The sequence below is a fragment of the Oncorhynchus keta genome, chromosome 8 (genome assembly GCF_023373465.1).
Source record: "Oncorhynchus keta strain PuntledgeMale-10-30-2019 chromosome 8, Oket_V2, whole genome shotgun sequence".
In the NCBI taxonomy this organism is placed as follows: Eukaryota; Metazoa; Chordata; class Actinopteri; order Salmoniformes; family Salmonidae; genus Oncorhynchus; species Oncorhynchus keta.
In genome coordinates, this window is record NC_068428.1 from 50073865 (window position 1) to 50098842 (window position 24978).

The window sequence follows — 24978 nt, forward strand, 5'->3', positions numbered from 1 at the left end:
CGTACCCTAACCTAACCCTAACCGTAACCCGTACCCTAACCCCTAACCCCTAACCCATACCCTAACCTAACCCCTAACCCGTACCTAACCCTAACCCCTAACCCATCATCTAGTGATCCAAGATGGCGTAGCAGTAAGTCGTCCTGTGGTATCGTCTCTCTGTAAATATCTGTAAATATCGTCTCTTTTTCGTTTCAGATATTTTTCTTCGCATATCTTTAAAAACATTTTGCTAAACCTCACCTTCCAAATACTCTCCTGCAATCCGCCTCACCCAATGTAGCTACTTTTCCTAAAGTATTTATATTTACTTCAGAACCGGAACCCCTCAACTGAAGCTAGCCAGCTAACCACCAGCTATGCTAGCGGTCTTCAGCTAACCGGTCATCAGCTAACCTTTAGCTCGGACCCTGGGTCTCGACCCCGCCCTGTGCAACTGGGTACTGGACTTCCTGACGGGCCGCCCCCAGGTGGTGAGGGTAGGCAACAACATCTCCTCCCCGCTGATCCTCAACACGGGGGCCCCACAAGGGTGCGTTCTGAGCCCTCTCCTGTACTCCCTGTTCACCCACGACTGCGTGGCCACGCACGCCTCCAACTCAATCATCAAGTTTGCGGACGACACAACAGTGGTAGGCTTGATTACCAACAACGACGAGACGGCCTACAGGGAGGAGGTGAGGGCCCTCGGAGTGTGGTGTCAGGAAAATAACCTCACACTCAACGTCAACAAAACTAAGGAGATGATTGTGGACTTCAGGAAACAGCAGAGGGAACACCCCTATCCACATCGATGGAACAGTAGTGGAGAGGGTAGCTAGTTTTAAGTTCCTCGGCATACACATCACAGACAAACTGAATTGGTCCACTCACACTGACAGCGTCGTGAAGAAGGCGCAGCAGCGCCTATTCAACCTCAGGAGGCTGAAGAAATTCGGCTTGTCACCAAAAGCACTCACAAACTTCTACAGATGCACAATCGAGAGCATCCTGGCGGGCTGTATCACCGCCTGGTACGGCAACTGCTCCGCCCTCAACCGTAAGGCTCTCCAGAGGGTAGTGAGGACTGCACAACGCATCACCGGGGGCAAACTACCTGCCCTCCAGGACACCTACACCACCCGTTGTTACAGGAAGGCCATAAAGATCATCAAGGACATCAACCACCCGAACCACTGCCTGTTCACCCCGCTATCATCCAGAAGGCGAGGTCAGTACAGGTGCATCAAAGCTGGGACCGAGAGACTGAAAAACAGCTTCTATCTCAAGGCCATCAGACTGTTAAACAGCCACCACTAACAGTGAGTGGCTGCTGCCAACACACTGTCATTGACACTGACCCAACTCCAGCCATTTTAATAATGGGAATTGATGGGAATTATGTAAATATATCACTAGCCACTTTAAACAATGCTACCTTATATAATGTTACTTACCCTACATTATTCATCTCATATGCATATGTATATACTGTACTCTACATCATCGACTGCATCCTTATGTAACACATGTATCACTAGCCACTTTAACTATGCCACTTTGTTTACTTTGTCTACACACTCATCTCATATGTATATACTGTACTCGATACCATCTACTGTATGCTGCTCTGTACCATCACTCATTCATATATCCTTATGTACATATTCCTTATCCCCTTACACTGTGTATAAGACAGTAGTTTTGGAATTGTTAGTTAGATTACTTGTTGGTTATCACTGCATTGTCGGAACTAGAAGCACAAGCATTTCGCTACACTCGCATTTAACATCTGCTAACCATGTGTATGTGACAAATAAAATTTGATTTGATTTGATTTGAAAGCTCTCGCCAGTTCGAACAACGCAACGCTAACCATAGGGGTTAGGGGTTAGGGGTTGGGTTAGGGTTAGGGGTAACGCATAACGGACCTATTTATTTTTTATCCCCGGATTCCCTCCGCAAACGGATTTTTTTTTTTCAGCTGGATCTTCACAACTAGCTATCGAGCTAAACCGCAACCCTGGTTGATTACTCCTGGCTAGCGTTTCCACCCACGTAGCTTGAAGCTAGCCCGGCCGGAGCTCCTGTGTTCCTAGCATACTCCTGGGCTTCTATACCCAGATCCACGACCGGTCTATAGATGTCACTGCATGAAGAGGAATAAACAGACTCACCCCATCGCGACGTCCTCCAAAGGCTAACTCTCTCTCGCTATCTCCTTGCTTGCTAATTCGGCATGCTAACTGCTAGCTTGTTTAGCCCAGGTCCGCTAACTACTACCGTGTTTACGCCGGCCTGCTAATCTGTTAGCTTGTTAGCACAGGCCTGCTAACCGTCTGCATCGCAGTGGCCCATATGTACTTTCTATCTCTTCCCGATTTTTTAAATTTGTTTATACCTTCCGGAAACCTGCCTCACCCAATGTGATACGGAGTCGCTATTATTTTTTATTTTTAGAACACACTTAAGAACCCCCAGAAGCTAACCAGCTAACTAGCTACAAGCTACTTAGTCATTGTTAGTTTTTTTAAACCTGGATAACACTCGCCAGTCCAGCCCCCCTGCCCCATCCACCGCTGCCCCCTGGACACTGATCATTTGGCTACATAGCTGATGCACGCTGGACTGTCCATTAATCACGGTACTCCATTCTGCTTGTTTGTTTTATCTGTCGGCCCCGTTGCCTAGTCAACGCCATTTTACCTGCTGTTGTTATGCTAGCTGATTAGCTGTTGTCTCACCCACTGTTTTAGCTAGCTTTCCCAATTCAACACCTGTGATTACTGTATGCCTCGCTGTATGTCTCTCTCAAATGTCAATATGCCTTGTATACTGTTGCTCAGGTTAGTTATCATTGTTTTAGTTCACAATGGAGCCCCTAGTCCCACTCCTCATACCCCTGATACCTCCTTTGTCCCACCTCCCACATATGCGGTGACCTCACCCATTACAACCAGGATGTCCAGAGATAAAACCTCTCTCATCATCACCCAGTGCCTGGGCTTACCTCCGCGATCCCCTGATCCACCTCTACGCAGACGACACCATTCTATATACTTTCGGCCCGTCATTGGACACTGTGCTATCTAACCTATATAACCTGCAAACAAGCTTCAATGCCATACAACACTCCTTCCGTGGCCTCCAACTGCTCTTAAACGCTAGTAAAACCAAATGCATGCTTTTCAACCGATCGCTGCCTGCACCCGCATGCCCGACTAGCATCACCACACTGGATGGTTCCGACCTTGAATATGTGGACACCTATAAGTACCTAGGTGTCTGGCTAGACTGCAAACTCTCCTTCCAGACCCATATCAAACATCTCCAATCGAAAATCAAATCAAGAGTCGGCTTTCTATTCCGCAACAAAGCCTCTTTCACTCAATCTGCTGCCAAGCTTACCCTAGTAAAACTAACTATCCTACCGATCCTCGACTTCAGCGATGTCATCTACAAAATCGCTTCCAACACTCTACTCAGCAAACTGGATGCAGTTTATCACAGTGCCATCCGTTTTGTCACTAAAGCACCTTACACTACCCACCACTACGACTTGTATGCTCTAGTCGGCTGGCCCTCGCTACATATTCGTCGCCAGACCCACTGGCTCCAGGTCATCTACAAGTCCATGCTAGGTAAAGCTCCGCCTTATCTCAGTTCACTGGTCACGATGGCAACACCCATCCGTAGCACGCGCTCCAGCAGGTGTATCTCACTGATCATCCCTAAAGCCAACACCTCATTCGGCCGCCTTTCGTTCCAGTACTCTGCTGCCTGTGACTGGAACGAATTGCAAAAATCGCTGAAGTTGGAGACTTTTATCTCCCTCACCAACTTCAAACATCAGCTATCTGAGCAGCTAACTGATCGCTGCAGCTGTACATAACCTATTGGTAAATAGCCCACCCATTTTTACCTACCTCATCCCCACAGTTTTTATTTATGTACTTTTCTGCTCTTTTGCACACCAATATCTCTACCTGTACATGATCATTTATCACTCCAGTGTTAATCTGCAATATTGTAATTATTCGCCTACCTCCTCATGCCTTTTGCACACATTGTATATAGACTCCCCTTTTTTCTACTGTGTTATTGACTTGTTAATTGTTTACTCCATGTGTAACTCTGTGTTGTCTGTTCACACTGCTATGCTTTATCTTGGCCAGGTCGCAGTTGCAAATGAGAACTTGTTCTCAACTAGCCTACCTGGTTAAATAAAGGTGAAATAAAAAAATACAATAAAAAAATACCCTAACCTCACCCCTAACCTAACCCCTAACCCTAACCTAACCCCTAACCCATACCCTAACCCAACCCCTAACCCCTAACCCCTAACCCATACCCTAACCTAACCCCTTACCCCTACCCTAACCTAACCCCTAACCCTAACCCCTAACCCGTACCCTAACCCGTACCCTAACCTAACCCTAACCCCTAATCCGTACCCTAACCTAACCCTAACCCCTAACCCTAACCTAACCCTAACCCCTAACCCATACCCTAACCCCTAACCCATACGCTAACCTAACCCCTAACCCTAACCTAACCCCTAACCCATACCCTAACCCAACCCCTAACCCCTAACCCATTCCCTAACCTAACCTAACCCCTACCCTAACCTAACCCCTAACCCTAACCTAACCCTAACCCCTAACTCCAACCCCTAACCCTAGCCTAACCCTAACCTAACCCCTAACCCTAACCTAACCCCTAACCCATACCCTAACCTAACCCCTAACCCCTAACCCAACCTAACCCATACCCTAACCCCTAACCCTGACCCCTAACCTAACCCCTAACCTAACCCCTAAACCATACCCTAACCCATACCCTAACCTAACCCATACCCTAACCCCTAACCCCTAACCCCTAACACGTACCCTAACCCCTAACCCTAACCCGTACCCTAACCTAACCCCTAACCCTAACCCCTAACCCGTACCCTAACCTACATGCCCTTACCCTTACCCCTAACCCATACCCTAACCTTAAACCTAATTCTAACTCTAACCCTAATTCTAACCTTAACCCTAAAGCCTCTAGAAATAGCATTTGACCAACAAAATGTCCCCATTATTTTTTACTCTTCTCGTGGGGATGTCTGGTCCCCACAAGAATAGTTCAACACACACACACACACACACACACACACACACACACACACACACACACACACACACACACACACACACACACACACACACACACACACACACACACACACACACACACACACACACACACACACACGTCAGTGATCTCTGATATATGTAGAGGAGTATGAAGGGAGATGTGTTAATATAGAGCTTAATGTATAGTAACTATTGGTACATCTACCCAAACACCTAATGTGTAAATGAGAGCCTGAAACACTGAAATAACATGAACTGTAATTGGAGACAAAAACATTTCTTAAGCGTTTACACACTCGTTTCTGCTTTCACACATGCGTTCAGATGCGTCAAGGTGTGAATGCGTCAAGGTGTGAATGCGTCACGGTGTGAATGCATCAAGGTGTGAATGCGTCAAGGTGTGAATGTGTCAAGGTGTGAATGCGTCAAGGTGTGAATGCGTCAAGGTGTGAATGCGTCAAGGTGTGAATGCGTCAAGGTGTGAATGCGTCAAGGTGTGAATGTGTCAAGGTGTGAATGCGTCACGGTGTGAATGTGTCAAGGTGTGAATGCGTCAAGGTGTGAATGCGTCAAGGTGTGAATGCGTCAAGGTGTGAATGTGTCAAGGTGTGAATGCGTCAAGGTGTGAATGCGTCAAGGTGTGAATGCGTCAAGGTGTGAATGCGTCAAGGTGTGAATGCATCAAGGTGTGAATGCGTCACGGTGTGAATGCGTCACGGTGTGAATGCGTCAAGGTGTGAATGTGTCAAGGTGTGAATGCATCAAGGTGTGAATGCATCAAGATGTGAATGCATCAAGGTGTGAATGTGTCAAGGTGTGAATGTGTCAAGGTGTGAATGTGGCAAGGTGTGAATGCGTCAAGGTGTGAATGTGTCAAGGTGTGAATGTGTCAAGGTGTGAATGTGTCAAGGTGTGAATGTGTCAAGGTGTGAATGCATCAAGGTGTGAATGCATCAAGATGTGAATGCATCAAGGTGTGAATGGCAAGGTGTGAATGTGTCAAGGTGTGAATGTGTCAAGGTGTGAATGTGTCAAGGTGTGAATGTGTCAAGGTGTGAATGTGTCAAGGTGTGAATGTGTCAAGGTGTGAATGCGTGAATAAATGACAACATAGTATTCTAGAACTGCCTCTGCCTTGTCGAACAGGCGGTCGAACAGGCGGTCGAACAGGTGGTCAAACAGGCGGTCGAACAGGCGGTCGAACAGGCGGTCAAACAGGCGGTCAAACAGGCGGTCAAACAGGCGGTCAAACAGGCGGTCGAACAGGCGGTCGAACAGGCGGTCGAACAGGCGGTCGAACAGGCGGTCGAACAGGCGGTCGAACAGGAGGTCAAACAGGTGGTCAAACAGGCGGTCAAACAGGCGGTCAAACAGGCGGTCGAACAGGCGGTCAAACAGGTGGTCAAACAGGCGGTCGAACAGGCCGTCGAACAGGCGGTCAAACAGGCGGTCGAACAGGAGGTCAAACAGGTGGTCAAACAGGCGGTCAAACAGGCGGTCAAACAGGCGGTCAAACAGACAACTTCGGATGTCTTTTACTTTTGTTTATTTTTGATCGTTCTAGGCGAGGGCAACCCAGCTACGACTCTCAGGAACACCTACCGTCTGTTTCCCTTTCTGATACTCACAACTTATCGGTGGTTGTGCGTTGCTTTTTATACAGTTATTTTGAAGAATAATCGCATCAGGAAAATAATATAGCTAATATATATATATAGTTGAATAGCTAATATAATATATAGTTGAATAGCTAATATAATATATAGTTGAATAGCTAATATAATATATAGTTGAATAGCTAATATAATATATAGTTGAATAGCTAATATAATATATAGTTAAATAGCTAATATAATATATAGTTGAATAGCTACTATAATATATATTTGAATAGCTACTATAATATATATTTGAATAGCTAATGTAATATATAGTTGAATAGCTAATATAATATATAGTTGAATAGCTAATATAATATATAGTTGAATAGCTAATATAATATATTTGAATAGCTAATATAATATATAGTTAAATAGCTAATATAATATAGTTGAATAGCTAATATAATATATAGTTAAATAGCTAATATAATATATAGTTGAATAGCTACTATAATATATAGTTGAATAGCTACTATAACATATAGTTGAATAGCTAATATAATATATAGTTGAATAGCTAATATAATATATAGTTGAATAGCTAATATAATATATTTGAATAGCTAATATAATATATATTTGAATAGCTAATATAATATATATTTGAATAGCTAATATAATATATAGTTGAATAGCTAATATAATATATAGTTGAATAGCTAATATAATATATAGTTGAATAGCTAATATAATATATATTTGAATAGCTAATATAATATATATTTGAATAGCTAATGTAATATATAGTTGAATAGCTAATATAATATATAGTTGAATAGCTAATATAATATATATTTGAATAGCTAATGTAATATATAGTTTAATAGCTAATATAATATATAGTTGAATAGCTAATATAATATATAGTTGAATAGCTAATATAATATATAGTTGAATAGCTACTATAATATATATTTGAATAGCTAATGTAATATATAGTTGAATAGCTAATATAATATATAGTTGAATAGCTAATATAATATATAGTTGAATAGCTAATATAATATATAGTTGAATAGCTACTATAATATATAGTTGAATAGCTAATATAATATATAGTTGAATAGCTAATATAATATATTTGAATAGCTAATATAATATATAGTTGAATAGCTAATATAATATATAGTTGAATAGCTAATATAATATATAGTTGAATAGCTACTATAATATATAGTTGAATAGCTAATATAATATATAGTTGAATAGCTAATATAATATATAGTTGAATAGCTAATATAATATATATTTGAATAGCTAATATAATATATAGTTGAATAGCTACTATAATATATATTTGAATAGCTAATGTAATATATAGTTGAATAGCTAATATAATATATAGTTGAATAGCTACTATAATATATAGTTGAATAGCTAATATAATATATAGTTGAATAGCTAATATAATATATAGTTGAATAGCTAATAATATAGTTGAATAGCAGGCGGTCAAACAGACAACTTCGGATGTCTTTTGCTTTTGTTTATTTTTGATCGTTCTAGGCGAGGGCAACCCAGCTACGACTCTCAGGAACACCTACCGTCTGTTTCCCTTTCTGATACTCACAACTTATCGGTGGTTGTGCGTTGCTTTTTATACAGTTATTTTGAAGAATAATCGCATCAGGAAAATAATATAGCTAATATAATATATATTTGAATAGCTAATAATATAGTTGAATAGCTAATATAATATATATTTGAATAGCTAATAATATAGTTGAATAGCTAATATAATATATATTTGAATAGCTAATAATATAGTTGAATAGCTAATATAATATATATATGAATAGCTAATAATATAGTTGAATAGCTAATATAATATATAGTTGAATAGCTAATATGGTCCTTCTGAATAGCTAAGTTGTTGAATAGCTAGTTTCATGGGAGTCTGGGGTAAATTACAGGGTAGTGGGTTTCGAGTCCCGGGACCACCCATACGTAGAATGTATGCACACATGACTGTAAGTCGCTTTGGATAAAAGCGTCTGCTAAATGGCATATATTATTATTATTATTATATATTATATAATATATAGTTGAATAGCTAATATAATCCATAGTTGAATAGCTAATGTAATATATAGTTGAATAGCTAGTTTCATGGAGTCTGGGGTAAATTACATTAGAATGGGATTTCATGGAGTCTGGGTAAATTACATTAGAATGGGATTTCATGGAGTCTGGGGTAAATTACATTAGAATGGGATTTCATGGAGTCTGGGGTAAATTACATTAGAATGGGATTTCATGGATTTTGGGGTAAATTACATTAGAATGGATTTCATGGAGTCTGGGGTAAATTACATTAGAATGGGATTTCATGGAGTCTGGGGTAAATTACATTAGAATGGGATTTCATGGAGTCTGGGGTAAATTACATTAGAATGGGATTTCATGGATTTTGGGGTAAATTACATTAGAATGGATTTCATGGAGTCCGGGGTAAATTACATTAGAATGGGATTTCATGGAGTCTGGGGTAAATTACATTAGAATGGGATTTCATGGAGTCTGGGGTAAATTACATTAGAATGGGATTTCATGGAGTCTGGGGTAAATTACATTAGAATGGGATTTCATGGAGTCTGGGGTAAATTACATTAGAATGGGATTTCATGGAGTCTGGGGTAAATTACATTAGAATGGGATTTCATGGAGTCTGGGGTAAATTACATTAGAATGGGATTTCATGGAGTCTGGGGTAAATTACATTAGAATGGGATTTCATGGAGTCTGGGGTAAATTACATTAGAATGGGATTTCATGGAGTCTGAAAAGGGATTAATGGGTAAATTACATTAGAATGGGATTTCATGGAGTCTGGGGTAAATTACATTAGAATGGGATTTCATGGAGTCTAGGGTTCAAATTACATTAGAATGGGATTTCATGGAGTCTGGGGTAAATTACATTAGAATGGGATTTCATGGAGTCTGGGGTAAATTACATTAAATTTCATAAATATGGGGTAAATTATTAGAATGGGATTTCATGGAGTCTTAGTGGGATTTCATGGAGTCAGGTAAATTACATTAGAATGGGATTTCATGGAGTCTGGGAGTAAAAAGTTACATTAGAATGGGATTTCATGGAGTCTGGGGAAATATGTGTCTCTAATATGGTAAATAATTAGAATGGATTTCATGCAGTCTGGGGTAAATTACATTAGAATGGGATTTCATGGAGTCCGGGGTAAATTACATTAGAATGGGATTTCATGGAGTCTGGGGTAAATTACATTAGAAAGGGATTTCATGGAGTCTTAGTTAATGGAAGAAAGCACAATCAGTCAATCAACATTTTAATACTCCTGGCAAATATTTTAATCCTTCACTTACAATCTATCTATCTTTCTAATTTGCGATTAGAAAGGTTCACAATTCATGTAGGACATCACAGCACAGCTACTGTAATACTGTATATGGCACAGATACACATCTCTCTCTCTCTCTCTAATATCTCTATCATCAGCCAGTTAGCTCTCTAATATCTCTATCATTCAGCTTAGCCTCTCTAATCTCACTATCTCTCCAGTTAGCCTCTAGCTAATTAAATTCCAAGGGCTTTATTGGTGGAAAATAAATAAACATAAATATGGGTTGTATTTACAATGGTGTTTGTTCTTCACTGGTTGACCTTTTCTTGTGGCAACAGGTCACACATCTTGCTGCTGTGATGGCACACTGTGGTATTTCACCCAGTAGATGTGGGAGTTTATCAAAAGTGTAATTGTTTTCGAATTCTTTGTGGATCTGTGTAATCTGAGGGAAATATGTGTCTCTAATATGGTCATACATTGGGCAGGAGGTTAGGAAGTGCATCTCAGTTTCCACCTCATTTTGTGGGCAGTGAGCACATAGCCTGTCTTCTCTTGAGAGCCATGTCTGCCTACGGCGGCCTTTCTCAATAGCAAGGCTATGCTCACTGAATCTGTACATAGTCAAAGCTTTCCTTAATTTTGGGTAAGTCACGGTGGTCAGGTATTCTGCCGCTGTGTACTCTCTGTTTAGGGACAAATAGCATTCTAGTTTGCTCTGTTTTTTTGTTAATTCTTTCCAATGTGTCAAGTAATTATGTTTTTGTTTTCTCATGATTTGGTTGGTTACCTGTGGCACTGATGTTTAGGCCGAGGTATGTATAGGTGCTCGAATAATTGTAAATTCTCAAATTTTCAGAATAAACGTGAAGTAGAATAAACCCACCTCCCCCAGAGAATAAACTAAAGTGCCCTCTCAGATTATCGGGGTGCAAAACTTCCCTGATAACATCTATTAACACCCCTCAGTCAGCCCTACAAACAGCAATAACACACACGGATTGTGGTGCAGTGGCCAACCACAGGGTAACCCAGAGCAGTCATCTCATTACAGTGGGCACAGAGAAAGACACACACAATCAGTTAGCCTCTAGCTAATATCACAGTACCATACAGCCAGTTAGCCTCTAGCTAATATCACAGTATCATACAGCCAGTTAGCCTTTAGCTAATATCCCTGTATCATACAGCCAGTTAGCCTCCAGCTAATATCACAGTATCATACAGCTAGTTAGCCTAAACTAAAGCTGAATATAACAGTATCATAAACAGCCAGTTAGCCTAAACTAGCTAATATCACATTATCATACAGCCAGTTAGCCTCTAGCTAATATCACAAAGTAAATCATAATAAACAGTTAGCCTCTAGCTAATATCAACAGTATCATTAAACCAAAGTTAAATAGAGAATAAACTAGCTAATATCACAGTATCATACAACCAGTTAGCCTAAACTAAAGCTAATATCACAGTACCATACAACCAGTTAGCCTCTAAAGCTAATATAGTATGTGTGTGTGTGTAATCTGCATATGTCTGTGAAATGCTGTGAAATAGAGAATAAACTGTGTGTGTGAATAAACTGTGTAGTGTAAACTGTGAAATGTAAACTAAAGTGAAATAGAGTAAACTGTGTGTGTGTGTAGTAAACTAAAGTGTGTGTGTGTGTGTAAACTGTGTGTGTGTGTGTGTGTGTAAACTGTGAAATGTGTAAACTGTGTGTGAGAATATGTCTCTAAAGTTGATGTAGTGTTTACATACTGTGAAGTCTAAACTAAATGTTAAGTGTGTATGTATATGTCAATAAATTGACATAGAGAATAAACTAAAGTGTTAACAAAGCCAAAGCAAGTGGAGTAGAGAATAAACTAAAGTGAAGTAGAGAATAAACTAAAAATAGAGAATAAACTAAAGTGAAGTAGAGAATAAACTAAAGTGAAATAGAAATAAACTAAAGTGAAGTAGAGAATAAACTAAAGTGAAGTAGAGAATAAACTAAAGTGAAGTAGAGAATAAACTAAAGTGAAGTAGAGAATAAAACTAAAGTGAAGTAGAGAATAAACTAAAGTGAAGTAGAGAATAAACTAAAGTGAAGTAGAGAATAAACTAAAGTGAAGTAGAGAATAAACTAAAGTGAAGTAGAGAATAAACTAAAGTGAAGTAGAGAATAAACTAAAGTGAAGTAGAGAATAAACTAAAGTGAAGTAGAGAATAAACTAAAGTGAAGTAGATAATAAACTAAAGTGAAGTAGAGAATAAACTAAAGTGAAGTAGAGAATAAACTAAAGTGAAGTAGAGAATAAACTAAAGTGAAGTAGAGAATAAACTAAAGTGAAGTAGAGAATAAACTCAAGTGAAGTAGAGAATAAACTAAAGTGAAGTAGAGAATAAACTAAAGTGAAGTAGAGAATAAACTAAAGTGAAGTAGATAATAAACTAAAGTGAAGTAGAGAATAAACTAAAGTGAAGTAGAGAATAAACTAAAGTGAAGTAGAGAATAAACTAAAGTGAAGTAGAGAATAAACTAAAGTGAAGTAGAGAATAAACTAAAGTGAAGTAGAGAATAAACTAAAGTGAAGTAGAGAATAAACTAAAAGTAGAAATAAACTCAAAGAAGAATAAACTAAAGTGAAGTAGAGAATAAACTAAGAATAAACTAAAGTGAAGTAGAGAATAAACTAAAGTGAAGTAGAGAATAAACTAAAGTGAAGTAGAGAATAAACTAAAGTGAAGTAGAGAATAAACTAAAGTGAAGTAGAGAATAAACTAAAGTGAAATAGAGAATAAACTAAAGTGAAGTAGAGAATAAACTAAAGTGAAGTAGAGAATAAACTAAAGTGAAGTAGAGAATAAACTAAAGTGAAGTAGAGAATAAACTAAAGTGAAGTAGAGAATAAACTAAAGTGAAGTAGAGAATAAACTAAAGTGAAGTAGAGAATAAACTAAAGTGAAGTAGAGAATAAACTAAAGTGAAGTAGAGAATAAACTAAAGTGAAGTAGAGAATAAACTAAAGTGAAGTAGAGAATAAACTAAAGTGAAGTAGAGAATAAACTAAAGTGAAGTAGAGAATAAACTAAAGTGAAGTAGAGAATAAACTAAAGTGAAGTAGAGAATAAACTAAAGTGAAATAGAGAATAAACTAAAGTGAAGTAGAGAATAAACTAAAGTGAAATAGAGAATAAACTAAAGTGAAGTAGAGAATAAACTAAAGTGAAGTAGAGAATAAACTAAAGTGAAGTAGAGAATAAACTCAAGTGAAGTAGAGAATAAACTAAAGTGAAGTAGAGAATAAACTAAAGTGAAGTAGAGAATAAACTCAAGTGAAGTAGAGAATAAACTCAAGTGAAGTAGAGAATAAACTAAAGTGAAGTAGAGAATAAACTCAAGTGAAGTAGAGAATAAACTAAAGTGAAGTAGAGAATAAACTAAAGTGAAGTAGAGAATAAACTCAAGTGAAGTAGAGAATAAACTAAAGTGAAGTAGAGAATAAACTAAAGTGAAGTAGTAAACTAAAGAAGTAGAGAATAAACTAAAGTGAAATAGAGAATAAACTAAAGTGAAGTAGAGAATAAACTAAAGTGAAGTAGAGAATAAACCAAAGTGAAGTAGAGAATAAACTAAAGTGAAGTAGAGAATAAACTAAAGTGAAATAGAGAATAAACTCAAAGTAGAGAATAAACTAAAGTGAAATAGAGAATAAACTCAAGTGAAGTAGATAATAAACTAAAGTGAAATAGAGAATAAACTCAAGTGAAGTAGAGAATAAACTAAAGTGAAATAGAGAATAAACTCAAGTGAAGTAGAGAATAAACTAAAGTGAAATAAACAAATTAACAGTAAACACTAAACTCAAAGAAGTTCCAAAAGAATAATGAATGAATAAAGACTCTCTCTCTCTCTCTCTCTCTCTCTCTCTCTCTCTCTCTCTCTCTCTCTCTCTCTCTCTCTCTCGCTCTCTCTCTCGCTCTCTCTCTCGCTCTCTCGCTCTCTCTCTCTCTCTCTCTCTCTCGCTCTCTCTCGCTCTCTCTCGCTCTCTCTGTCTCTCTCTCTGTCTCTCTCTCGCTCTTTAATGGCATGGGAAACGTGTTAAAATTGCCAAAGCAAGTGAAATAGAGAATAAAGTGAAATAAACAATATTAAATGAGCAGTAAACATTACACTGACAGATGTTCCTATGGAATAAAGACATTTCAAATGTCATATTATGTATTTATACAGTGTTGTAACGATGTGCAAATAGTTAAAGTACAAAAGGGAAAATAAATAAACATAAATATGGGTTGTATTTACAATGGTGTTTGTTCTTCACTGGTTGCCCTTTTCTTGTGGTAAGTCACAAATCTTGCTGCTGTGATGTCACACTGTGGTATTTCACCCAATAGATATGGGTCTGTGTAATCTGATTGTTTTTCTAATTCTTTGTGTATCTGTGTAATCTGAGGGAAATATGTGTCTCTAATATGGTCATACATTTGGCAGGAGGTTAGGAAGTGCAGCTCAGTTTCCACCTCATTTTGTGGGCAGTGAGCACATAGCCTGTCTTCTCTTGAGAGCCAGGTCTTTCTCAATAGCAAGGCTATGCTCACTGAGTCTACATGGTCAAAGCTTTCCTTCATTTTGGGTCAGTCACGGCGGTCAGGTATTTTGGTAACTCTTTCCAATGTGTCAAGTAATTACCTTTTTGTTTTCTCATGATTTGATTGGGTCTAATTGTGCTGCTGTCCAGGGGCTCTGTGGGGTGTGTTTGTGTTTGTGAACAGAGCCCCAGGACCAGCTTGCTTAGGGGGCTCTTCTCCAGGTTCATCTCTCTGTAGGTGATGGCTTTGTTATGGAAGGTTTGGGAATCGCTTCCTTTTAGGTGGTTGTAGAATTTAACTTCTCTTATCTGGATTTTGATCATTAGCGGGTATCGGCATAATTCTGCTCTGCATTATTTGGTGTTTTACGTTGTGCATATTTTTTGCAGAATTCTGAAAGCATAGTCTGAATTTGGTGTTTGTCCCATTTTGTGACCTCACAACCATGAAGGGTTTTATAACTGATTCAAGTATTTTTTGCCAGATCCTAATTGGGATGTTTTGATGGCATAGAAGGCCCTTCTTGCCTTGTCTCTCAGATCGTTCACAGCTTTGTGGAAGTTACCTGTGGCGCTGATGTTTATGTCGAGGTATGTATAGTTTTTGTGTGTGCTCTAGGGCAACAGTGTCTAGATGGAATTTGTATTTGTGGACCTGGCGTCTGGACCTTTTTTTGGAACAACATTTTTTGACAGATTTACTGTCAGGTCTCAGGTCTGACAGAATCTGTGCAGAAGATCTAGGTGCTGCTGTAGGCCCTCCTTGGTTGGTGACAGAAGCACCAGACAGTCAGCAAAACAATAGACATTTGACTTCAGATCCCAGTAGGGTAGCCGGGTGCTCAGATTCTACCCCCCCCTCTCTGTCTGTCTGTCTGTCTGTCTGTCTGTCTGTCTGTCTGTCTGTCTGTCTCTCCCTCTCTCTCTCTCTCTCTCCAATTACATTTACTGCTGAAGACTTTATTAACATGGCAAGTTAAATTACTTATATTGTCAAAGTATCTCTCTCTCTCTCTCGTTCTCTCTGTCTCCTTGTGCCCTATGTGTTTATAGGCCTGGGTAACAGAGAGACGAAGAGGGGGAGAGAGGGAAGTTGTTTGTGATTTGATAGTGTTCATTGAGACGCCAGAGTCGAGAATAATGTTTTTATGAATAGGGAGGGAGGAGAGGAAAGCGAGGGAGGAGAGAACAGCTGCCTGCCAGACCAGTTGGCACTAGATGGAAATAGTAAAAAAAATATATACTCTTCAGTTGTTTTTATAAGCACCATTAAATAGAGCTGAGGCTAGCACTCTGCTACCCCATCTACCCCCCCCCCACACACACACACCATCTACCCCTAAAGCCCAGCCTCTCTTACCATTACGTAGGAAGCAACATGATTTCTCAGAGCACGGTTTAATTAAAAACCTGTTGATTAGCTCTTTAGATAATTAGACCTGCTGATTGGCTCTTTAGATGATCAGACCTGTTGATTGGCTCTTTAGATGATCAGACCTGTTGATTGGCTCTTTAGATAATCAGACCTGTTGATTGGCTCTTTAGATAATCAGACCTGTTGATTGGCTCTTTAGATGATCACACCTGTTGATTGGCTCTTTAGATAATCAAACCTGTTTCCTATAAAGAAAAGCTCTGTTTGTGTTTGACTGGTTTTACTAGCTGTTGGCTCTTTCAGATAATCAAACCTGTTGATTGCTGTGTAGATAATCAAACCTGTTTCCTATAAAGAAAAGCTCTGTTTGTGTTTGACTGGTTTTACTAGCTGTTACCATTCAGTCCAACAACACTGACGTGTGTGTGTGTGTGTGTGTGTGTGTGTGTGTGTGTGTACTCACTCCGAGGCTCGCGGGGTCCGTCCACGGTGACTTTAATGGCTCGATGGTACGTTGCTACTTGAGGAGGGTTGGTGAACACTGTGATGGTCAACGTGAAGCTCTTTCCTGTGGGAACATCATCAGATACACTGAGTCAGAGGGACAATCACCTGCATTCACTACTTAATAATAATAATATAATATATGCCATTTAGCTGACGCTTTTATCCAAAGCGACTTACAGTCGTGTGTGCATACATTCTACGTATGGGTGGTCCCGGGAATCGAACCCACTACCCTGGCGTTACAAGCGCCATGCTCTACCAACTGAGCCACAGAAGGACCACCCAATTCCACCCAACTTAATTCACCACCATCTTGATTCAACAGTAAGGCATGGGAAGAGATTTTCGATGTACCGATTCGATGGCACGTATTTATAAACTGTTAATAAACTGATCCGCCAAACGACGCCAGAATAAAAACACTTAAAAAAAAATAATTATACAACATTTTTGCAACCAATAGAATGTTTGATATATTGGGGATACAACCCAGCTCTGCAGATTTGGATGTGAAGAGACAGAATCATGTGTTGTTTTGGTACTTTTTTGTAGCTTGTTTTTGGTCCAGAAATGGCTTCAGAATTGCAACATTTACTTGGAGTTAACTCTGCAAATAGCACTGCAGGGAAAAGTCGTAGTCAATCGATCAATAATATAATAATACTCTTAGCAAAAATGTTTATCTTTAATTTAAACGGAGAGATCTGTAGAAACTATGAAAATAAAAAGGTTCAGAAACATCACAGTTGAAAAAAATATATGGCACATAAACTCAGCAAAAAAAAAAGAAATGTCCTCCCACTGTCAAATGTGTTTATTTTCAGCAACCTTCACATGTGTAAATATTTGGATGAACATAACAAGATTCAACAACTGAGACATAAATTGAACAAGTTCCACAGACATGTGACTAACAGAAATGGAATAATGTGTCCCTGAACAAAGGGGGGGTTCAAATCAAAAGTAACAGTCAGTATCTGGTGTGGCCACCAGCTGCATTAAGTACTGCAGTGCATCTCCTCCTCATGGACTGCACCAGATTTGCCAGTTCTTGCTGTGAGATGTTACCCCACTCTTCCACCAAGGCACCGGCAAGCTCCCAAACATTTCTGGGGGGCCCTAGCCCTCACCCTCCGATCCAACAGGTCCCAGACATCTCTGGGGGGAATGGCCCTAGCCCTCACCCTCCAATCTAACAGGTCCCAGACGTGCTCAATGGGATTGAGATCCAGGTTCTTCACTGACCATGGCAGAACACTGACATTCCTGTCTTGCAGGAAATCATGCACAGAACGAGCAGTATGATTGGTGGCATTGTCATGCTGGAGGGTCATGTCAGGATGAGCCTGCAGGAAGGGTACCACATGAGATTGCCTGCAATGACAGACCCTTCACCTCCAAATCGATCCCGCTCCAGAGTACAGGCCTCGGTGTAACACTCAGTCCTTCAACGGTCACCCCTGGTGAAAAAACCGAGCACACTTTTTCCAGTCCTGTCTGGTCCAGCGACGGTGGGTTTGTGCCCATAGCCGACGTTGTTGCCAGTCCTGTCTGGCTCGGCAAACAGTCTGGCACTGTTTTGTGCCCTGGTGTAACTTGGGCGGTGTTGTTGCCATCGTTGTCCCTGGTGTGATGTTCAGGTGATGTCTGTTGTGATGACCTGCCTGTGATGTTCAACAGGCCTACAAGCCCTCAGTCCAGCCTGTGCTCCATCAGCCCTCAGGTGTGATGTTCAGACGTGCTGATCCTGTGCAGGTGTTGTTGCACTGTTGTTGTCCCTGGTGTATGTTCACTGCTGGGCAGGTGTTGTTGCCATCCTGTACCTGTCCCACAGGTGTGATGTTCGGACGTGCCGGTCCTGTGCAGGTGTTGTTGCCATCCTGTACCTGTCCCACAGGTGTGATGTTCGGATGTACCGATCCTGTGCAGGTGGTGTTACACTTGGTCTGCCACTGCGAGGATGATCAGCGGTCTGTCCTGTCTCCCTGTAGCGCTGTCTTACACGTCTCACAGTACAGACATTGCAGTTTATTGCCCTGGTCACATCTGTCGTCCTCATGCCTCCTTGCAACATGCCTAAGGCACGTTCATGCAGATGAGCAGGGACCCTGGGCATCATTCTTTTGATGTTTTTCAGTCCGTAGAAAGACCTCTTTAGTGTCCTAAGTTATCATTACTGTGACCTTAATTGCCTATCGTCTGTAAGCTGTTAGTGTCTTAACGACCGTTCCACAGGTGCATGTTCATTAAATGTTTATGGTTCATTGAACAAGCGTGGGAAACAGTGTTTAAATCCTGCGTGTCACGTTCTGACCTTCTGTTCCTTTGTTTTGTCATTATTTAGTATGGTCAGGGCGTGAGTTGGGTGGGCAGTCTATGTTTGTTTTTCTATGATTTGGGGATTTCTATGTTTCGGCCTAGTATGGTTCTCAATCAGAGGCAGGTGTCATTAGTTGTCTCTGATTGAGAATCATACTTAGGTAGCCTGGGTTGCACTGTTTGTTGGTGGGTGATTGTCTATGTTAGTGGCGTGTGTTCAGCACAGGTCTCATTTGTAGCTTCACGGTCCTCATTGGTTTATTGCTTTTGGTTACTCTTTTGTTTCAGTGTTCAGTGTTCAGTGTTTTCTTTATTAACATTCACCATAAACACACACCACGCCGCATTTTGGTCCTCTGATCCTTCTTCTTCTTCAGATGAAGAGGAGGAAGACCGTGACCATGGGAAACAGTGTTCAAACACTTTACAATGAAGATCTGTCAAGTTATTTGGATTTTTACAAATTATCTTTGAAAGACAGGGTCCTGAAAAAAAGTATGTACATTTTTTTTTGCTGACTTTAGAAATCTAAACTGTCTTCAGGGATGGGTTGAATGGAGCTGAATATATAGGAGTAGGATATAGGAGTAGGATGGGAGGGGTTGAATGGAGCTGAATATATAGGAGTAGGATATAGGAGTAGGATGGGAGGGGTTGAATGGAGCTGAATATATAGGAGTAGGATGGGAGGGGTTGAATGGAGCTGAATATATAGGAGTAGGATGGGAGGGGTTGAATGGAGCTGAATATATAGGAGTAGGATGGGAGGGGTTGAATGGAGCTGAAGGGTGGGACTAAAACCAACAACTCAGGTAAAATATACTGTAAAATGTATTTAGCAGGTATAAACTGGAAGTAAAAGCCTAAATGTTGTTGTCCATTAGTTTATTCTCGTTAGGGGAGGGCTGGTAGAGGTATGGGGAAAATAACAGAGTATATTTAATTAGTTTATTCTCATTAGGGGAGGGCTGGTAGAGGTATGGGGAAAATAACAGAGTATATTTAATTAGTTTATTCTCATTAGGGGAGGGCTGGTAGAGGTATGGGGAAAATAACAGAGTATATTTAATTAGTTTATTCTCATTAGGGGAGGGCTGGTAAAGTTATTGAGAAAATAACAGAGTATATTTAATTAGTTTATTCTCATTAGGGGAGGGCTGGTTGGTTTATACATACATATAGATAAATGTATATATACACATCTTAGTTGGTTTATACATACATATAGATAAATATATATTTAGGAGGTAGGATAGGAGTAGGATAGGAGAAATATAGGATAAATATTTGTTTATTTTATTTTACCTTTATTTAACTAGGCAAGTCAGTTAAGAACAAATTCTTATTTTCAATGGCGGCCTGTGTTATGTCTGTTTGTACCTGTGTTAGTGACTCTTCACAATCCCTGCTGTTCCATTAGGTGTATTTGTTTTTCTGTTTTGTAAATCTGATTGTACTGCTTGCATGACTTACTTGATGTGGAATAGAGTTCCATGTAGTCATGGCTCTATGTAGTACTGTGGAATAGAGTTCCATGTAGTCATGGCTCTATGTTGTACTGTGGAATAGAGTTCCATGTAGTCATGGCTCTATGTAGTACTGTGGAATAGAGTTCCATGTAGTCATGGCTCTATGTAGTACTGTGGAATAGAGTTCCATGTAGTCATGGCTCTATGTAGTACTGTGGAATAGAGTTCCATGTAGTCATGGCTCTATGTAGTACTGTGGAATAGAGTTCCATGTAGTCATGGCTCTATGTAGTACTGTGGAATAGAGTTCCATGTAGTCATGGCTCTATGTAGTACTGTGGAATAGAGTTCCATGTAGTCCATGGCTCTATGGCTCTAGTACTGTGGAATAGAGTTCCATGTAGTCATGGCTCTATGTACTGTACTGTGGAATAGTAGTTCCATGTAGTCATGGCTCTATGTAGTACTGTGGAATAGTAGTTCCATGTAGTCATGGCTCTATGTAGTACTGTGGAATAGAGTTCCATGTAGTCATGGCTCTATGTAGTACTGTAGAATAGAGTTCCATGTAGCTCTATGTAGTACTGTGGAATAGAGTTCCATGTAGTCAATCTCATGTAGTCAATAGAGTTCCATGTAGCCATGGCTCTATGTAGAGCTGTGGAATAGAGTTCCATGTAGTCATGGCTCTATGTAGTACTGTGGAATAGAGTTCCATGTAGTCATGGCTCTAGTACTGTGGAATAGAGTTCCATGTAGTCATGGCTCTATGTAGTACTGTGGAATAGAGTTCCATGTAGTCATGGCTCTATGTAGTACTGTGGAATAGTAGTTCCATGTAGTCATGGCTCTATGTAGTACTGTGGTCAATAGTAGTTCCATGTAGTCATGGCTCTATGTAGTACTGTGGAATAGAGTTCCATGTAGTCATGGCTCTATGTAGTACTGTAGGAATAGAGTTCCATGTAGTCATGGCTCTATGTAGTAGCTGTGGAATAGAGTTCCATGTAGTCATGGCTCTGTGTAGTACTGTGGAATAGAGTTCCATGTAGTCATGGCTCTATGTAGTACTGTGGAATAGAGTTCCATGTAGTCATGGCTCTATGTAGTACTGTGGAATAGAGTTCCATGTAGCCATGGCTCTATGTAGTACTGTGGAATAGAGTTCCATGTAGTCATGGCTCTATGTAGTACTGTGGAATAGAGTTCCATGTAGTCATGGCTCTATGTAGTACTGTGGAGTTCCATGTAGTCATGTCTATGTAGTACTGTGGAATAGAGTTCCATGTAGTCATGGCTCTATGTAGTACTGTGGAATAGAGTTCCATGTAGTTCCATGTGGAGTTATGGCTCTATGTAGTACTGTGGAATAGAGTTCCATGTAGTCATGGCTCTATGTAGTACTGTGGAATAGAGTTCATGTAGTCATGGCTCTATGTAGTACTGTGGAATAGAGTTCCATGTAGGTCATGGCTCTATGTAGTACTGTGGAATAGAGTTCCATGTAGTCATGGCTCTATGTAGTACTGTGGAATAGAGTTCCATGTAGTCATGGCTCTATGTAGTACTGTGGAATAGAGTTCCATGTAGTCATGGCTCTATGTAGTACTGTGGAATAGAATAGTTCCATGTAGTCATGGCTCTATGTAGTACTGTAGAATAGAGTTCCATGTAGTCATGGCTCTATGTAGTACTGTGGAATAGAGTTCCATGTAGTCATGGCTCTATGTAGTACTGTGGAATAGAGTTCCATGTAGTCATGGCTCTATGTAGTACTGTGGTTCCAAGTCAGATTTCTGTGGAATAGAGTTCATGTAGTCATGGCTCTATGTAGTACTGTGGAATAGGAATAGAGTTCCACTGTGGAATATAGTTCTGTAGCCATGGCTCTATGTAGTACTGTGGAATAGAGTTCCATGTAGTCATGGCTCTATGTAGTACTGTGGAATAGAGTTCCATGTAGTCATGGCTCTATGTAGTACTGTGGAATAGAGTTCCATGTAGTCATGGCTCTATGTAGTACTGTGGAATAGAGTTCCATGTAGCCATGGCTCTCCGTAGTACTGTGTCTGTTCTGTTCTGACTTGGAAATGTCAATTAGTAAATAAAGTCAGGAGGAGAAATTTGCCTGAAAAGTCTTATAATAAGATGCATGGACTCACTCTGTGTGCAATAATAGTGTTTAATTAACATGATGGTTGAATGACTACCTCATCTCTGTACCTCACACATACAAGTATCTGTAAGGTCCCTCAGTAGAGCAGTGAATTTCAAACAGATTCAAACACAAAGATCAAGGAGGTTTTCCATTGGCTCCCAAAGAAGGGCATCGATTGGTAGACAGATAAAAGTATAAGAAGATGCAACAGCATGTGGTCAACAGTATGTGGTCAACAGGTCAACAGTATGTGGTCAACAGTATGTGGTCAACAGTATGTGGTCAACAGTATGTGGTCAAGCAGGTCAACAACAGTATGTGGTCAACAGTATGTCAACAGGTCAACAGTATGTGGTCAACAGTATGTGGTCAACAGTATGTGGTCAACAGGTCAACAGTATGTGGTCAACAGTATGTGGTCAACAGGTCAACAGTATGTGGTCAACAGTATGTGGTCAACAGTATGTGGTCAACAGGTCAACAGCATGTGGTCAACAGGTCAACAGTATGTGGTCAACAGTCATGTGGTCAACAGTATGTGGTCAACAGTATGTGGTCAACAGGTCAACAGTATGTGGTCAACAGTATGTGGTCAACAGGTCAACAGTATGTGGTCAACAGTATGTGGTCAACAGGTCAACAGTATGTGGTCAACAGTATGTGGTCAACAGTATGTCAACAGTATGTCAACAGGTCAACAGGTCAACAGTGTGGTCATGTCAACAGTATGTGGTCAACAGGTCAACAGTATGTGGTCAACAGTATGTGGTCAACAGGTCAACAGCATGTGGTCAACAGGTCAACAGTATGTGGTCAACAGTATGTGGTCAACAGGTCAACAGTATGTGGTCAACAGGTCAACAGCATGTGGTCAACAGCATGTGGTCAACAGGTCAACAGTATGTGGTCAACAGGTCAACAGTAACAGTGTATGTCAACAGTATGTGGTCAACAGTCAGGTCAACAGGTCAACAGTATGTGGTCAACAGGTCAACAGTATGTGGTCAACATGTCAGCATGTGGTCAACAGTATGTGGTCAACAGGTCAACAGCATGTGGTCAACAGGTCAACAGTATGTGGTCAACAGCATGTGGTCAACAGTATGTGGTCAACAGGTCAACAGCATGTGGTCAACAGGTCAACAGGTCAACAGTATGTGGTCAACAGGTCAACAGCATGTGGTCAACAGGTCAACAGCATGTGGTCAACAGCATGTGGTCAACAGGTCAACAGTATGTGGTCAACAGGTCAACAGGTCAACAGTATGTGGTTAACAGTATGTGGTCAACAGGTCAACAGTATGTGGTCAACAGGTCAACAGGTCAACAGTATGTGGTCAACAGTATGTGGTCAACAGGTCAACAGCATGTGGTCAACAGGTGGTCAACAGCATGTGGTCAACAGTATGTCAACATGTCAACAGGTCAACAGTATGTGGTCAACAGGTCAACAGTATGTGGTCAACAGTATGTGGTCAACAGTATGTGGTCAACAGGTCAACAGTATGTGGTCAACAGTATGTGGTCAACAGGTCAACAGTATGTATGTCAACAGGTCATGTGGTCAGTATGTGGTCAACAGTATGTGGTCAACAGGTCAACAGTATGTGGTCAACAGGTCAACAGTATGTGGTCAACAGTATGTGGTCAACAGGTCAACAGTATGTGGTCAACAGTATGTGGTCAACAGTATGTGGTCAACAGGTCAACAGTATGTGGTCAACAGTATGTGGTCAACAGTATGTGGTCAACAGCATGTGGTCAACAGTATGTGGTCAACAGTATGTGGTCAACAGGTCAACAGTATGTGGTCAACAGTATGTGGTCAACAGCATGTGGTCAACAGCATGTGGTCATGTCAACAGTATGTGGTCAACAGTATGTGTGGTCAACAGGTCAACAGTATGTGGTCAACAGTATGTGGTCAACAGCATGTGGTCAACAGCATGTGGTCAACAGTATGTGGTCAACAGGTCAACAGTATTTGGTCAACAGTATGTGGTCAACAGGTCAACAGCATGTGGTCAACAGTATGTGGTCAACAGGTCAACAGCATGTGGTCAACAGTATGTGGTCAACAGGTCAACAGCATGTGGTCAACAGCATGTGGTCAACAGGTCAACAGTATTTGGTCAACAGTATGTGGTCAACAGGTCAACAGTATGTGGTCAACAGGTCAACAGCATGTGGTCAACAGTATGTGGTCAACAGGTCAACAGTATGTGGTCAACAGGTCAACAGTATGTGGTCAACAGGTCAACAGCATGTGGTCAACATATGTGGTCAACAGTATGTGGTCAACAGTATGTGGTCAACAGGTCAACAGCATGTGGTCAACAGTATGTGGTCAACAGCATGTGGTCAACAGCATGTGGTCAACAGTATGTGGTCAACAGTCAACAGTATGTGGTCAACAGTATGTGGTCAACAGCATGTGGTCAACAGTATGTGGTCAACAGTATGTGGT

The 24978-nt window shown here is 40.4% G+C and overlaps 1 protein-coding gene across 2 annotated transcripts in view; it reads right to left on the minus strand.

Annotated features, from left to right (window-relative positions):
• The window catches only part of LOC118387162 (runt-related transcription factor 2-like), a 223123-nt gene that overhangs the window by 51114 nt on the left and 147031 nt on the right, over nt 1–24978 (minus strand). For both annotated transcript variants that reach the window (XM_052524714.1, XM_052524715.1), the window contains exon 4: nt 16522–16626. In XM_052524714.1, the coding sequence (XP_052380674.1) occupies nt 16522–16626 (105 nt within the window). The remainder of the gene's footprint in view (nt 1–16521; nt 16627–24978) is intronic.